General features: G+C 36.4%; 1 protein-coding gene across 1 annotated transcript in view; it reads left to right on the top strand.

Moving 5' to 3' along the window:
- Positions 1-17,139, top strand: part of ZDHHC21 (zinc finger DHHC-type palmitoyltransferase 21) — a 37,895-nt gene extending 20,756 nt beyond the window's left edge. Inside the window, exons 7-9 of the mRNA XM_049794739.1 lie at positions 1,222-1,338; positions 15,596-15,639; positions 16,166-17,139. Of these exons, the coding sequence (XP_049650696.1) occupies positions 1,222-1,338; positions 15,596-15,639; positions 16,166-16,298 (294 nt within the window). The 3' untranslated portion in view covers positions 16,299-17,139. The remainder of the gene's footprint in view (positions 1-1,221; positions 1,339-15,595; positions 15,640-16,165) is intronic.
- The last annotated feature ends 379 nt before the right edge of the window (positions 17,140-17,518 follow it).

The raw sequence follows: 17,518 nt of genomic DNA on the forward strand, positions 1-17,518 counted from the left end.
TCACAGCTTCGGTAGCCAGTATAAACTATTTTCCTGGGTTTATATTTTGAACCTTCATGGAAATAATTTAAACCTAAACCCAGACCTCTTTACTAAATATAATTTGCTCTAACTATTCTCTGTTTAATTAAAACCCAGTATTCCTGAATCTAAAAATTCCTTTTCCTTAAGTCCTACTGGTTGAATGTAAAGAAGTAAAGTTCAAAAGCAGTGTTTTTCTTTTTTTTTTTTTTTTTTCCCCATTCAGTTCACTTTTATGTTCTGGTTGTAATTTAAAGTTTACTTGAAAGGTTTTAATAGTTTCCTGCTGTGATCTGGCTTTTCTAAGTGGAAAAACAGATGTGTACATTCAAAAGACAGCCTTGAGAACATAATCGTAACTTATAAATAAGAGAAGGGGTGGGTTAAATCATTATCAAAGGGTAAGATGGGTTGTGAACTTGCAGTACATCTACAGTAACTGCCATGTACAAATGTTTTCCTGTGATAAAAATAAGGTGTTTTATCCTTTGAAAAAGATCTATACAACTCTCTTACACTTTTCATATTTTCTGCTGGGTGAGAGCAGGCTTTCCAGAGCAGCTGATACAGTAAATTCATATTCTCCTGCACCCTGAGGCAACTTGGTTGTGCATCCATATCCAAAGTTACAATAATCCACTTAAGGCCAAAATTTAAAAGATGAAGATAACTTTATGTTGGATAACAGACAGCATTACAATGAGACCAATCCAATACAGATACTTGGATTTTGTAGGTACCATCTGCCAGAGTCAAGCTAGGAATGTTGTTACTTTTATTACAAAGAAATTTACTGTGGCTGGGAGCTGAGATAGAGGAGTCTCATAAATCAGACTGTTTAATGGAGTGGTTTTCTTATGTTTTGGGGCTTCTGTGTAGCAATCTGGCACAGCGCGAGGTGACAGAATCGAGAATAACCCGTTCAGCTCAATCTATTCCCAAACCTTAAATACCTGAATGAGGTTTTTTAGCAGTCTGGCAAAAAAGCTCCAACTGTTTACATGTATAAATAAAAGATTACTGGTTTATAATTTTAGCACATAAATGTATCAATGATTTGCAATGTAGCTCAAAAATTCCATATTTGCCTTTAGGTATAAGTATTCGGTAGGAGCTCTTGTCTAATATTTTCATTCGGTTCAAAGACTTAAATAAATTTGTAAGTGCTAAAGTCTCTCTCTTCTTTCTGTCTTGTTCTAGGATGTTTTTGTATTTAGACATGAACTTGCTCTCCTAAGAATATCTGCCTTCATGGGTCTAATAATATTAGGTGGAATAAGTGGACTCTTTTACACTCAGCTAATGGGTATTTTCACTGTAAGTATCTAATTTGAGAAGTATATATATTAGTTTTATTTTCAAAAAAATTAATAAAAGCAGAAAAGCAGTTGCATTTAAGGGAAAAATAGAGAAACACTTGCGCTATGAGGTACCTATTTGGTATATGCTTTGTCAAGACTCTTGTCTCCAAGGAAGACTTAAGAAGCCTTCTAACAAACAAGTGTCTAATAATTCACCTATCGAGGTAATTTCCTGATTTGTATTAGTGAAATAAAACCATACATTCTCCTGGAATTGTGCAGTGTACAATGTACATATTTGTGGGGTTTGATTTTTGTTTTGATTTTAAACTCGTATGTGCCCTGGTCTCAATTATACTTTGTGACAGTGAGGCCCACTGATAAATCACACATTCTGAGAACACAGACTTTTTGTTAAGTTTTTTAATAAATAAGCTTATGTTCATATTTCTCCAGTTACTAAACTGTGGAATGGAATATTTTACAATTTACAGTTCAAATGCATATTCTGTATTTAAAGGTACAGAAAAAAATCCTCTGCATTGAAAGATTTTCCAGGTAAATGAATTTGGTAATGTAATAAATATCTACAAGAAACAATAATATCCTGTTCTGTACATTAGAATTTAATCACTGCCAGTGAATTCTTTAAAGTTATCTCGAGAACCCATAGAAGTGTTTGCAGTACTGCAGTGTTGAACAGAGAGAGTACATTAGTTGGATCTGTACATGTCTGAAAGGATGTATGATCTGGCCTGCAAAACTTTTTTTTAAAGGCAATAACATACAAGGTGACAGCATCTTTGTGACTACAACTGACTGAGATCTGCCTGAGATTTCATTTTGGGATTATGAGGGTTTACACAGTATTAACCTTTGTAGGTAGATGCATAATGGAAACCCTCCTAACTGTGTTATGTAATTCCTTTGTATAGAATAAAGGACAAAAATGACTGTATAGTTTTTCCTTCTGTTACATAAAACAATAATATTGCTTATTGTTTTTATTGTAGTACCTTTACATAAGTTTACTGCCTTCTGTTCTTTGTAGCTATGCTGTATATTGGTTTTGCCATCCTCCAGCTGCTCTACCAGACTGCTTTCTGCACTTTCTGTCAACCCCTCAGGTCTACAGGTTTACCTTTGTGCCCTTTTATTGTGTGCCTGATCTCTGTTCCAGGGTCTTGGTGATAGGTTCTCTCACCTCCCTGTTTAAATGCTGGCACACAACCTTTGTGTCTGCATCCTCTTGAGTTAGGGTCTTTTTCTAATCTGATACCATGCCTTGCTGGGTATCTAGGTGAAGTGGTGCAGACATCTGAATTCTGTTCACCCTCACTCCCAGTAGTGGGACAGACAGAAACTCAGGGAGCCTTTGAGTTCAGATGTCTTTTTAGTCTCTGTTAAAATGGATATTTGAGAAGGAACAAAAAGCCATGTGATTGGTACTACTCTAAAAGACAGAAATGATACAGAAGAAAACAAGCAACAAAACCTAAGTCTACAGTTCTGTTCCGTGTGTTGCCAGAAACTGGACTAAATTTTGGCAATGGCCATCAGCATCCATTCAGATACTGTTACTATACATGAAATAAAAACTCTCAGACTGAACCTGATTCTGTCAGATACACCTGAAACTTGGGACATTTCTGTTCTGACACAGGATTATCAACTGTGCTGCCTCTGCAACAGGCATGAATTCCCAGTATGTTCTTTTGCCGTTCTGAGCCTTAACACTGTCAGGCTGCTATCACCACTGCAAACTCTTATGAAGTGCTGTAAAGCCCTTTTATCCTATGTCAATTGTATAATATACTGTGAAGTACATCCCATTGCACTTACTGAGCTGGCCACTACCCTGGAACAGATGCATACTAATAGCATTTTCAAGTCCAACCTCCTTTTATGTGCTCAAATCATAATTCTGTGGATCGCTGAGCTGCAGTATGCCTAGATGCCCTCTTTTGTCCTCTTTGCCAAACTTTGTGAAACAATTGCACCACAGTACTTGCGGATATGGATGGACTATGAGAGGCAGATGCTGGAAAGTACAGATCTTCTGCATTAGGGCCTCTCACTGCACCTATAGCAGAGGGGCTATTGTGCTTGCCTCATATGGACAAGTTTTTAGGTTTGGGATTATTGGGTTAGGATTGCTGGGGAAGTAGAAATCCATTACTGAGATCTCCAGACTCTTAATTCATTCACACCCTGTGGATGCTGTTGCATTGACTCATTAACGTAGGTCATCTAGTCCATCCCCCGCGCAAAGAATTTCCATACAAGCAGCACAATTGTATTCTTCCTTTTCATTCGTTTCTTCACGAGTATAGAATTGGCAAGAATAAACAATACAGTCATTTTGAGGAAATCTGCTTGGGAGCAACTAGTCAGACTTCAAACGAACAAAGCCAAATCTGTTTGGTGAGGTTGTGCTTAGTCTGCAAGTTGTGTCAGAAAATCTTTCTGTACAAATGGTGTTTGATTGTCAGCATTGTAGTGTGGGAATTTGCTTCCTCCATAAGCACTTACTAACAGCTTTGGCTAGCCAATGGCAAAGGCAGAGGAGAGGGCAGCAGGTGAGCGAGTAGTTTCTCTGCAGGCTCCCCAGAGACATGCCTGTGATGCATAGAATAGGGAACAAAGAAACTGGGTATACCCACCCACAGTGCTGAGTGCACACCAGGAAGAAATTGAAGTCCTGTAGAAGCAATGAACTGTGATCACTGAGAGACAGCCATGTTCCTACCGTGTAGTGTGCTGCCGTTGCTGTTCAGCATCTAGCCTTCCTGTATAAACTAAGCAAACTGTATCTAAAATGAACTCTATTTAAAATAATTAATTAGTGATGAAATTAAGCTTAACTTAGTGTAAGGTACAGATCAAAATTTATTTAACAGTAGAACACAATCACTGAAGTGTAATAGTGCAGACTTGAGGTTAATTTAAAAGAAGCTCAAACACTTGAAGGCATAGATATGCACAGTTAAAGCATTCATGTTATATTAATTGCTCCCTAGCAGTTCCTGAGAGCATTAATTTCAGTGATTGCAGAAGCTGCCCAGAGATGTGTGCAAAAGAGGTGGACAAGAGCATAGGCCTTTTGAAAAAGGTGAAGCAGAGCAGCTTTTACTTGTGCTTGTACAGGAAAACAGATAATAAATATTTTCCTAGTTCATGCTCCATGCCTGTGTTTGCACTTTAACATCAAGGCAAGATTAGTTCCACAGCTCCTGGATAAAAGTTATTTTAAGTAATAGGGACAATCAGCATTGCAGCTCTGTGATCTAAAGTCCAGCAAGTTCAGGTTTGTTGGGGTTTAACATTATTTACCTATATTTCAAATGCTGCCAAAATTTTATTTTTGGAAAGAAAAATAAACTCAAGATTTATCAAATTATGACCCTTTTGTAGCAAAACTTCGTGATTCTCCATAAGGTAAAGTTGCTTGACTGTCACTATATAATTTTCCAGAAGCCAAGGCAATAGTCTCTGTTTTGTCTAAGTAATATAAAGCTAAGGCTAACTTTTTCCAGGAATATTGGATGTGCTTATTAAAAAAATCCCAAGTTCTCAGTCTTTCAGTATCTTCTACGTAGACAGAATGTGGTCTGCTTACTGTCCGTCTTACAGAAGCAGCTGGGGATAATGAAACTGCAGACTTGTTCATCCTCCTTTAGCACCATCAGTAATAAGGAACTAGCACCTGAAATGGCAACTTCATGCTTCATTGTTTATGGTTGATTTCCGCAGTCTGACTGCTCTGCTCAGATGTAAATGATTGGAATGTAGCATGCATTATGAAGCATGGTATGTACCCCAGGTCATAGCACTTGTGCTGATTCTTCACATTTACAGAAGTCTATCCTTTTGCCACTGCAGCAAGACAGATAAAGTTTAATGTATAGAATTAATTTGCATTAAGTGACCTTTGTATATGGCATTTTTATAAACAGAGTTGGTCTTTACTACAATTGAGCTAAGTGATAGCTTGAAAAGCTGAAAGAACAAGCAGAATTTTTTCCTAGGATTTTAAGGGGAAATACTGCCGTTTTCTCCTCTTTGATAAATTTTTTCAGAAGTCAAAAAAGTTGTCCAGCTGAACATGTAGTGGAAAGAATATATCTGATATACTCCAGCATGTTTTTCTGGAACAGGACAGTAGCTAAAATGGGAAAGCAAAGCAGCACATTATGAAGTGCAGGTGAAATATTCTGCTGTGTGTGCTGGCACTTTCCAAAATTCAGTTTTGCGCAGTTGACTGATCTTTTATGCCTATCATTGCATAACTCTCATTGGTTGTAACAGTAGATCCATTATGTAACAGTTCTTTAAGAAAAACATGCATGTAATCTGCTGTTACCCTGTTTCATGCGTGTTCAACAGATACTAAGATGCTTGGAAAAAATGTGCTCTTTGGTAAAAATGAAAACTTTGTAACGTGTGTAGTCAGATGTGGCTCTTGCACAGAGAATGTTCTTAAGGCTGTACTGCGTGAGATGGTGATTAATAGACCAAGTTAACTAACACACAGGAGTTTCTCTGAGTATGTTTACCACCTCTCTTATTGTGGTATCACTGTTAGGGTATCATTAGCACAAGGCTATTCATATCTCATCTGGAGGTCCAGGAAGCCAGAGAGCAAGGGAGGTGACTTCTTACAATGAGAGGAGAACAGCTGGTTGGCAAAAACTGTCCTTAGAGGAACTTTTGACATGAATTGTTCTGATGAAGAGGGGAGCAGCTGAGGTGGCCTCTGTATACAAGATTAGTGCTTTCTCCCTAGAAACTAGCATATGTGAAACACACTTCTAGCAGACGGGGCACATGGGTCTTTTTATCCTCATTCTCCAATTGCTTTCCCCAAGCTCTATTTACCTTTACTCTCATCATCCTGAATTTTAACACTTCTTCCAGTGGGTAGCTGAGATTGCTCTTGGGGAACTTTTATTTGGATACTTTGGAGATAGAGGTATCTAAGTTCTCTCTAATTCAGAAGTCTCTGAAACAGGGAGAAATTTAAGATCCTAATTTAGGAACTCTAGGATCCTAAGAAGATACTCTTCTTAAAATCTCAGCATAAAAATTATTCTTCTTACTTATAATTTTTGTGTTTCTAGAGGACTGGGTGGAAGAAATCAGTTTCACCCATGAAGAAAGCACTGTCTGATGTAATTCCCAAAATGACCACGCATTTATATTGAAGGTCTGCTTATCTTCCATGCATGGTGCTTGCTTTGCAGTCCTCTATTCCCTGTCATTGCTTGTAGTACAAATTTGAATTTTATATTCCTCAATTGGAAATGACCCTGTATTCTTACATTCCCAGGCAGTGTGATATTTTTTAATGAGACTGCTTGAGAAGTAAAAGCAAGCTTAGCACAAAGCAGTAAGTAAAAAAAAAAACAACAAAAAAAGATTTGTCAGTTACACCCTAGAAAAACTAAATGTTCTCCTACTGAGAATAACTTTTTTTTAAAAAATATTGTTGATACACTTACTTCAGACTACTTCTAGCTGCTTGTACTCCCGCAAGCAATTACTCCTCTTTTGCCTCAACTGCTACAGGATAACAAGATAGCTCTAGCATAGACACTTTCAAACTCCATAAAGGTAGAGAGGTGTTTTTTTATTTTGTGATTTGTCATAAATAGTAAAAATACTATTTATAGATGAATTATCATTTTGGTTGAGATAGTTCCATTTCAGAAAGTTTTTAAATTTTCCACAAAAAAAACCCCCAGACATCCACTGTCTTGTGCAACTACTGCCTATACCTGTTCACTATACTACAATGGTGAATGTAAAGTTTATATAGTAAAGAATATTTTGCACTTAACCTAGAAGAAAATCTTGAGAAGGACATACCTATGTTACGGAATTGTATTTCCAATTACTTTTTCTCTGTGTTTATCCTCATATGAAATAATAAAATTTAACTGGAAGCTAAATCAAATGGTATCCAGAAACTTGCTTGCTTTCTCAAGACATATTTTCTTGACACAGGTTTTTTTCGGAAGTCCTCTCTTATTTGATATTTTTATATGTAACAGACACTTGTTTTCCTAAAAAATGCATAACTAGCCTATTCATTCATTTATTCATAGGAAAAGGCATAAATTACCTAAAAAAAAAAAAGAAGTCTCTTTTTATCAACTACAGGTTGCTTCTGATTTATGATTGTAGGAGGTAAAGAGCTGCAATTCAGGGTCTTTTAAAAAAGGTGGAACTGTCAGGATGCTTGTGTGTATATTAGTACAAGACTAGCCCTGGCATTTGCATTTCTCCTGCTCATGTTCAATTTTTGCTTTAAGAAAGTACTTCTGTATATCTTTTCATGTCACTTCAACACTTAAATGATGTTAAAACCCAGTTTTTCTATTTATGCAGTAAGATTCTGACATCGGTTATGTTTGATCTACAAGGCATTACTGTAGAACAAGTAATAAATAATACGGAATGCTTTTTGTAAACAATGGCTTGTCTAACTATTTTGATATTTATGTCTAGTGTGGTTTTAAATTGCACCAGACACTACTAAGAAGTATTCAATTTGCTGATCTTTTTTAAGGCTGGTACCTTTTGCATATGTGAGGTTTTCTTCCTCTCAATATCTGTGTTGTTCTTTATTTTGTTGGCTGCCACCTGTCTGAAGCAATCAGCCACTTCTTTCTCTTCCTCTGTACAAAAAGAAAATCCTGTCTTCCTATGGATGGTGGAAGGTAACAGGATAATCAGTTCAGCAGTGATCCTCTGATGTCATTGTGGGAGCCCTGTAAAAGCGGATTATCTGTGACCCAGATAAAATAATTAGAAATTACTCGGACACTTACAAATAACTGATCTACTAATCTCATTTTCAAAGTTAAAAAAGGCCTGTCTCTCAACGTAACACTACCAGATGTTTCAGTTAAACAGCATCCTTTGCAGAGATTAATCTGAACCCTAATTTTAAAGGATTACCTTTGATTGTTTTTTATTTCAAACACTAAACAGTTTGTGTTTTCATTTTTCCATATGTTCAAACAAAGTATTTATATGGAATTAAAGAAATTATCTTCATTTTTCCACTATAGTCCATCAAATAGGACTTTATGTGATTTTTATGTCTTAATATTGCGGAGAAAAACTTTTCACTAAAATTATTTAGTAATTAACTTGTGTCTCAGTGGCAGAACCATGTAATGGATGGGCTTTTATAAATTTAATAGATACCATGTGGTATTTGTGCAAGGTAGTGGATGTATTATCATAAACTAAGTGGACAGTGACTTTATTAATTTAATTAATGCTACCAGGGTTTCCTGTTAATTAACTGTTCAAATGTGTACAGTGATATTTCAGTATCCTTGTGCATCAGTACTGTGTGGATGTGGTAGAGAGAAATTTCCCTTTATTTGCTTCGGGGAGGATGGAAGGGAAAATAGTTTAACAGTCGGTGTTCAACAGTCTGTCTGGTGCACAATATGATGCTTACTACATACATTTTTTCCCCTTAGAAACTTTTAAAAATATTGATATTTGTTAAGTGCTGTGTTTTATTACTGTTGCAGTGTTTCTCCTTTTCACCTACAAGTAGTAAACATATTTCACTAGCTATTTTTTGTTGTTCTTGTAAACAGATCCACCTCCATGTTAATGTCTTGAATTTACTAATTCATATATTTTAACTATTTTGCTTACTGTGACTGATACTTACAGTGAGCATGCAGTAAGGAACATTATTCATTTTGCTCAGGGCTTCTTTTCTTGTTGAAAGGACAAAAACTTCCTTTTAAGGAAATTTGAAAAAGGTGGAAATTTTACAAATTAATTTTCTGATATATTTTTCCCCGAAGGATTATTTTCAAGCAGTTTTCTTTAGGAGTATCATTTCATTTAATAGTATAATGCAAAACTGAAGTGCAAACAATAAAAATGCCAGTGAAAAATTTAAAATCCTTCATGTAATCAGTAAGTCAGACAAAATTTTACAAAGGTTGAAGTGCAAAATAATGAAAATGTAACTGCAGTTATTCTATTAATAAAACCAAAGACATTTTAATTCTTGGCATATTTCATAGTGTTGATCTATTGCTGTGTTAATATACAGAGCGCACAAGTGATCTAGTGCTAAAATGCTTTTTGTCTTCAAAAATAAGTATCTTATCATTTAAAATATTTGTAATAATATCTCTAATCAGATAATCTATTAAATACTATTTTGATTAGTGAAGTACTAGGGGCTTTTCCTGTTTTTTCAAACATGGCTGGAATGTAATCAAGGAACTATTAATCCTCATAATTAAGTCTAGCGCAAAAGAAATTAGGATTGGAAGGGGAAATTAGGATTTCCAGGCAAACATATTCTTTACCTGGCTATAGTGAAGTGTAAGATATAAAGTATCTGTAGAGGGAGAGCAAAAGCTATATAAACTATAAACTATCAAATAGTAATTTGAAATTAGAGATGTAACAGAAAATAAGTTCATGTTAAAGTTGTCTGTCTGTATCTTCCCGGTTATTCTTACCCCCCCTCCTTTTCCTGTCTCTACCTTTAATCCACCTATAGGTAAATCTCCTATTAGAAGACTGCATAAAGTCCTACAAATTAAATTGTCAGGAAAGTGATGTCCTGGTCTTTGAGTGGGATTTTGTTAACTGTGTAAAGTCTTTTTTATCTTTACCTTATTTTTCTCGAATAGACTAGCAATTTGTTTAACATTTTTAATGAATGTATCCTGACAGTCTTAAACAGCTATTTACCATCAAAATAAAATTTTATTTAAAAACTGTCTTTCATGAGCTATTTAATGTAAGAATAAATTCAAGCGCAAGACACACTAAGTAGCAAAAGATCTCATCTATTTTATTTAGGTCACCACATGGTTTTAAGTAAAGTGGGAATACTTTTATTGAAATTAATTATTTACAATATTATTAAGGAAGAGCATAAGTTAAAAAATTCAATCAAAGAGATTTTTTACTGTGCAAGGAGTCAAAAATATCATGCCAAAAATATCCCCTGTTCATCACTCAAGGAGGAATTCCTTTTAAAACTCAGTTATTTTTCTAAATAATACATGGAGTACCTTTAACCAATTGAAAATAAGTAACTATAATAATGATGTTTAAGTGTTCTGGGAGCTGGGTACTTTGTGTTTAAATGTTGCTTGTCACATTTAGGCATCAGACCATTAAAATGGCTTCTGTGTGAGGAAAGTCAATAGATAGGTTTCCTAAGCATTTTTTTCTTAATATTTTTGTCTTGAGAAGGTATTTGTAAGTATCAAGAAAAATAATGTGCTTTGTTATCTGTCTTGCTGTCGTGCAGCTGTCTGCACCTAACACACCGTGGATTTGAAATAGACTGAAGAGACCTGTTTGTATCATCTGCTTTGTAGATGTGTTCCTAATTTGTTATCAGACGTTTTCATTTCATTGAATCATTTTCTAATATCTGACAAATTCATTGGAAATCTATTTAACTAAATTCATCAGAGCATAGGGGAGTGTAGGAATAGTCCCTAGATATAACATAGTGTAGCTCATTTTTAATTTTGCACGCAATTCTCTGATTTAGGGATTTAAAGTTAAAACTGAACTAGTAATTTTCAGGCTGAACTTAATTGTAATTGATAAAATTAATCATATTATGTTATATGAGAAGTCTAGATTAAGAAAACAATGCTAAAAAGTAGCCCAATGTAAACCCAAAATGTAATTAATGCCAAAAAGGAAAATTTCTGAAATATGAAGTATTCTTTCTATGAGGTGTTCAGTATTCTATATTCCTCAGTTGCTCACCTGTCATTTACACACAATGAAAGCACGTTAGGTAGAAGGAATGAAAAAATGTATTGTTCAGATAGAAGATAACATTGTCTTGCACTTTCAGATAAAAGCAACGGCTGCAAATCCGGGAAGCCTTACAAGTTTTGGTTTTGTTCTTTCTGTTTTAGCATACTTTCCTGATGATCTTTATATACCAAATATTTGAAAATACTATATTAAGATAGCATTGCAAAATGGTTACATTCTTCTATTGCAAGTATTAAATAGAGCTGTATTGAGTACATGTCACTTTAAGCAAACACAGAAGAAAAATTGAACTAGAGATTGTGGCTGCGTGCTTTGGAGTTAGTCCTGTGAGTTACAAATTACAGCTTCTGCTTTGGAAAACATGAATCAGTAAGAGGAAAATGCTCTTTCCATGTGCTTCTTCCGTGGTAAATTAGTTCATGATGAATCCCATCCGTAAAGCACAGTTTCTTAAACAGTGCGTGTGATCTTTTTAAAAAAACTGTTTTTTTCAGGCAGTTGGTTATGCTAATTAAAAATATAGATGTGAAAGATATATTCCTCTTAGTAGCTAATGCAGGTGCATTCATTTGCAAATGAATCTTAAGTTAGCCTGCAGAATTCGGTTGGTGTTCTTACATATGTCTCTCCATTCCTCTCGTAACAGTCTTAGCTGTGGCAGTAGCTTACTTCACTTAGAGTAGACAAGCTGCTTTACAGACTTGTAGTAAGTCCTCAAAGCAAAAAAACATTACTTATCCCCTCAGCAGAATCTGAATCCTTTGCCCTTTTCCTCTTGATTTAAAGTGATATATTGTTAATGAATGCTCTGTTTATATCGTTGAATTTCTTTTGCCTTTCTCACTAAGGTACAATTTTTTTCCTAGTTGCTTTAAGACACTTATCAGTGGGTATGTATCTCTGAATAACCAGGTGCAGGAACAACAGTTGTTTCCAATCTGGATGATGACTTTGGGGGTCCAGATGACCCATCAGGTAATCAGTTGTGGGTTAGTCAACCTTGTCTTGTATGCAGTTGTAAATTTTATGGGATTTTTGGAGACGGAGATTACTAGGGCTCAATAGCTGTGCCATGTTTGCTCATACCAAGTTATTTTCAACTTTTGGATGAGTGCCAATTCTCCAAAAGATTTTAACATCGGCATTAGCTGTGAGTCGGGGAAGGGGGGTGGGGGGCGGAATCTTAGCAGAGTTCTATTTGTATTAATAGTAATCCAAGCTGATAGTAGATGCAGACAGCCAAAGCCTCTTAGGCTGAACACAGTAATACTGATGTTGTAGCAAAACCTTGGTATACATCAAATGCATAATTAAGAGAGATGATACTCTGGTTGAAAGCCATTTGTGAGATGTGTTAATGAACAGAACACCTTGTCATTCAGAAGAATAGTGGTTATTCTGGTCCTCCCATCTCCAAAAGAAGAGAAATTAATGTGTCTAAGAAAGCCTTAAATAACAGGCCAAAACTCAGCTATGGCCCTCTTCCTTTCCTTCCTCTCCTGTCTTCACAGGGGCTACTGAGTTTCCTGGGGTGCTGTGAATTTTCACTTTCATTTGATAAGGTAAATTGGTTCACTCTCAAAAGAAAGTCCATTTCAAATGAGCCCAGCTGTTTGGCAGCAGTGTTGGGGGAGGGAAGCTGTGAGGGGAATTTGTTTTTTTAAGTTCAGTCACCAGCACTTGTTAAGCAGCTAAACTTCAGAGAGATGTTTTCTGCCATTCCCTCCAGCCCTAGTTCACAGCTTTTAAAATGTGGCTATAAAGTTTTTTTAATTCTGAAAAAGTATCCCAGAAGCAAAGGATTCACTGCTCAGTCCCAATTCCTTTACTGTAAAGCAAAAGTATTCTAAAGTAGATGTTGGCATTTTAGTGAAAGAGGAAGGAAGGAAAGAAAGTAAGGAAGGATTTCCTTTGACTTCCTATCCAACTGAAATTCTTAGTGTGTTTTAAAGGTGTGGAAGCTCGATAGTCTTCTCTTACAGTCATTTTCTGCAATTCCTGTTTTGGTGTTTTCACTTAGTTCTTTAATTTAATGGGTTACATTTTTGAGGGGAGCAGACCCTGACTGAGCATCTTTCAGGTCTTGATAACATGCCATGATAACAATTAAAAAGAAATAAACCCCCCAGTTCCCAACCTGGGAATTCCTCTAAAAATCTCAAATGCAGTATTTTAGGGAGCAGTGGAAATGTATTAATGAATAAACAATGTGGAGAAACATAGCAAAAAGCCATATTTAAGGTATTATTTTGTTATGTCATGTCTGCACCCAAAGCTGGTTTGAGGCTCCTTTCGTGAAATGATAGCTTAACTCTTTGGAGAGCCAGAACTCAATTATAGTCTGGACTAGCATGCTACTGTTGTACAAAAAGTCATTAACAATCATTGCTTTCAAACATACCAGTATTATTTTGTACTATCAGGCAGACACCTTTGAGTTGACCAGAGGATAATTCGTAGAGCTGAGGGTATTTTTGCAGTTACAGAAGGAGCTACAGCATCTCATGAAAACACTGTTACAACCTCACTGAAATGTCGTGGAAGGAATATCTGTGTTGACTTAGTCCTTTTTATTCAGAAAGCCGTGTGTGATTTTCTGTGGCCAGAAAAGGTGGTGACTGTTCTGACAAGAGCTGGACAAACAGCCCGCCCAGGGAAGCCGAATATCCCTTGGCTGTGCAGGCGGGTCCTGCCGGAGCAGGGAGAACGGCTTGTGTCTTGTGATGCTTTCTGGCCACCTGTGGCAGGTGAGGGGGAGTACGCTAGACAGACCCCTCAGGTGGCGAGGAGAAGCAGTGTGCCTATGGGGCGTGGAAGAAACAGATGGTATTTACAGCCTGCTGCCTCCAGTCCCGTCCTCTCTCGCTACTGAGCAGTTGTTCAAATCCACCTCGTGATGGGGCCAGAATGGTTTATGTAGTCTGCTGTGGGCATGCCTTTTCTGCACCAACTTGTGCATCCCGGTGGGCTGGCGGGAGAAGAGGGGACTTCTCTCCTTTGATTAGTGCGTCTGGAATTCAGCTGGGTAGGCCGTGGGCAGAATTAAGATTTTTGCTGTTCAGCGTGCGGTAAGGGGTCCTGTTCCAAAAGTCGTCAGAGCTGGGAGGCGGATTTAGGAGGACAAAATTTGGCAAGGGGAGTTGCGGCCACCCATGTCTGCTGAAGCCGGGAAGCAGCTTCCTGTACATTATTTCCCACTCACATTTCACCCTTCCCCTTCAAAGCTTTATGAAAGATAGATGGCAGAATCCCAGCAGTGCCTGCACTGAATTGGATGCACTGATGGCAGGAACAATCAAGGAACACAGTGTGGTTTTATTGCTAGGTAGTGTTTCCAGATGACAATGAAGTCGCAGCCTAATTAAACCACAGCCCTTGCGTCTCTGTATGGCCGGGACAATAAAGGCTAGCTCTCGGTTTCATTCAAACATTAGTGTAATCTGACAGGTGCATTATGTGCGTGCCTAAATCAATGAACAGCAAAGGGAAATACCAAGCTGCCACGAAAAGGAGATGGAACCATGAGAAATATTTCAGTTACTGTATTTTGGACCTCATGAGTGATTCGGGGACATAACGAACTATGAGTGTGCATTGAAAACACTTAATACTGCTGGAGTTAAAATTGAAATGATACTTGCAAAGCAAGCTTTTTTTGTTAAATATAGAGAGTGAAAGTGAGAAAAAAGTGCTGTTGTAGGCAGTTTTAAAAAACTTTATTTGGGGATGATCTAAGCTTAAATCAATTTGTTAATTATAAAACTTTGTGACTCATTAAATTAATCGTGTTCAGAAAAATAAAGTATGAATTTAATTTACTGTTAGCTGCCGGGGTGGTTTCACTCTGCACATCATTTAGTTTTTGTTACATTTCAAGAGAATAATTTTTATGTTTGTATTTACCTGTAGAGACTACGGAAACTGATAGTGGTGCCGTGTGCATTATGATAGTCATGAAGATAACTATTTTAAAACTTCTTGATAGCTCCTGCTTTTCAAAATACTACATCTGTTAATAGTTGCATTTTACTAAATTTTCATATGGTTATCTCAGCGGACAGCTCGAAGTCTGGAATGGATGCTTGTGAAAAGCATGGCAAGAGTGAACCCTGCACACATTACTTCTAAATGTCCCATGAATTAATTGTAATAGCTGAATTAATTTTAGCGGTAATAATGCTGTAAATTTTTGTTGACGTTCTGTGGTATGGGCTATCATAATAAAACTACACAGTATAGTTTCACATCATGTTTGTAAAAATCATTTAACAGACTGAGTAAATTTGTGCATATAATCTCACAGCCCTTTGAAACTAATATGGTGTGTGAGTAATATGTAACCTACTGGACTAATGCCAAAGCAGTGTACCCTAAGAATTGATTCCCTACTTCATTTAGTTGCTTTCATAATGACATTTTAGGTTAGGAATGTAAATAAATACTTTTTTATTGTGTTTTGTTTTTTTCAACAGGATACTACAAGTATAGAAAAAATGTCAAACTGTTGTGAAGACCTGTAAGTGCTGTAAAATTTCTACATTTTTTTGCTGAAAAGCCGAAAGACTAGCTTGGGGTTTTTAACTGTGTGAGAGAGAAAAGGAACTGAAGGCACTTTATTAAGATTATTTAGCATGGTACTGTGCCCTGTACTTCCTAGCTCACTAATCTTTTAGTATTGGTTGTGCATAAAGTAGCCTCACGTTATTCCCATTCCTTCTCTACCCAAAGCCAGTGGAACTATATTTTCTTTCAAAAGTACAGATCAAAAGACACTTTCTGCTGTGTCTTGACATACATTCATTGATTCTGAGGTTCTCCTCTGCTTCAAAAGTTGCCTTTGGTTGATTGACGACACAGATAGTTTCTGTTCTCCAAAGTTAAGTCTCAGCTGCGTGCTGTAATGAAAGAAAAGCTGTATTTGTGATGCTGGGACACAATTCATCAGAGTCCAGTAATGGATCCCCAGCCAACCTGCATTGTTCTAGCTGACTGAAGCGCACCGTGGGCGTGCTGTCTTTCACTAATAATGCTGTCTTCTGTAGATCGAGGCCCCGAAAGCCATGGCAGCAGACCTTCTCAGAAGTTTTTGGCACTCACTGGAAGATCCTGTGGTTTATTCCTTTCAGGCAGAGGCAACCACTGCGAGTTCCCTACCACTTTGCCAATCACGTCTAAACAGATGGATGGTGGGCACAGATGGGTCCTCCATGCTGGAAGTGCGTTACAGGTTTTATGATAATAGGACTATGACAGTCTTCAAGTCAATTAAAATACACCCACCAATTGTAGGCATCACAATGTGCCCCAGGCTTTATTATAATAGTAGTCTTGATTCTGTTCTTAGATTAATACAAGTTGTATGTTTAATTTTAGGCATATTTACTTTCAAATTAGCTTTCCAAAGGGATTTATTTCATCTTTTGTTAATACCAAAACCAAGTGACTGGAATGCAGTCTTACTCTATTTGTTTGATACTGGCTGTTTTAATTATTTTTTTTTGGTAGGAAACACTGAATTTTGCGTTGAATGTCAGCTTTCGCACTAAGTGTCTTATTCTGCCTTGAATTTTTTTGTGTGTTTTTATCACTAGGTCTGTCTAGATAATATTCATGTCTTTTTTCTGCTACATCTGTTTAAAATTCCCTGATGCTGCCGTTTATTTATGATAATGCAATAGTAATCCTGCAGCACTGTACCATAAAAGGTAACATTTAAAACTGAGGCAGACTTCTTCCTAAGCCTTTCTCAGAGAGGTTTTTATAAATACACATAAATGTATGTGTTTATATAGAGAAATCTTACATCTTACAGTTACCTTTCTGCATAGGTATGATCCAAGTGAAAAATATTCATGCCTTTATGTCAACAAAATAAACATTCCAGGGTAAAATATGCAGATAGAAAGCATGTTTTCCCTATGTCCCAAGCTTTCTTTGCAATAATTCAACAAAGAAGTTGTATGGTGCAAATACTAGAATGATTACTTTTTAAAAAAGCAGACTGAATTAGTTAGCATAATGTACCATAGTGAAGAGTATATTGTCAATAAAGTTTTAAATTTTATATTTACTTTTGCTTAGTAGCTGGAATTGATCTAAGTGTTTGTATATATGTGGAATATATGTGAAAATATTTTAAAATATTTATACATAAATACAGATATTTGCTACTAACATATTTGGTACTAACATAGTATACTGAAGTATATTAACCGATTTAATAGGGTTCTATGTTGATGTACGATAGCCTGTTGTGGGTCCTTTAAGTATGGAAGTAGTTAACCAAAGAAAGCATCCTTAAGATTACATCTGGTAAAATGACAATGATGTCCAAAGTACTGGCTCAGCTTTGCTGTATCTGGAAAAGTCACGTAATTCATTGTAGCCCTCTGTAG

The sequence above is a fragment of the Accipiter gentilis genome, chromosome Z (genome assembly GCF_929443795.1).
Source record: "Accipiter gentilis chromosome Z, bAccGen1.1, whole genome shotgun sequence".
NCBI classification, from domain to species: domain Eukaryota; kingdom Metazoa; phylum Chordata; class Aves; order Accipitriformes; family Accipitridae; genus Astur; species Astur gentilis.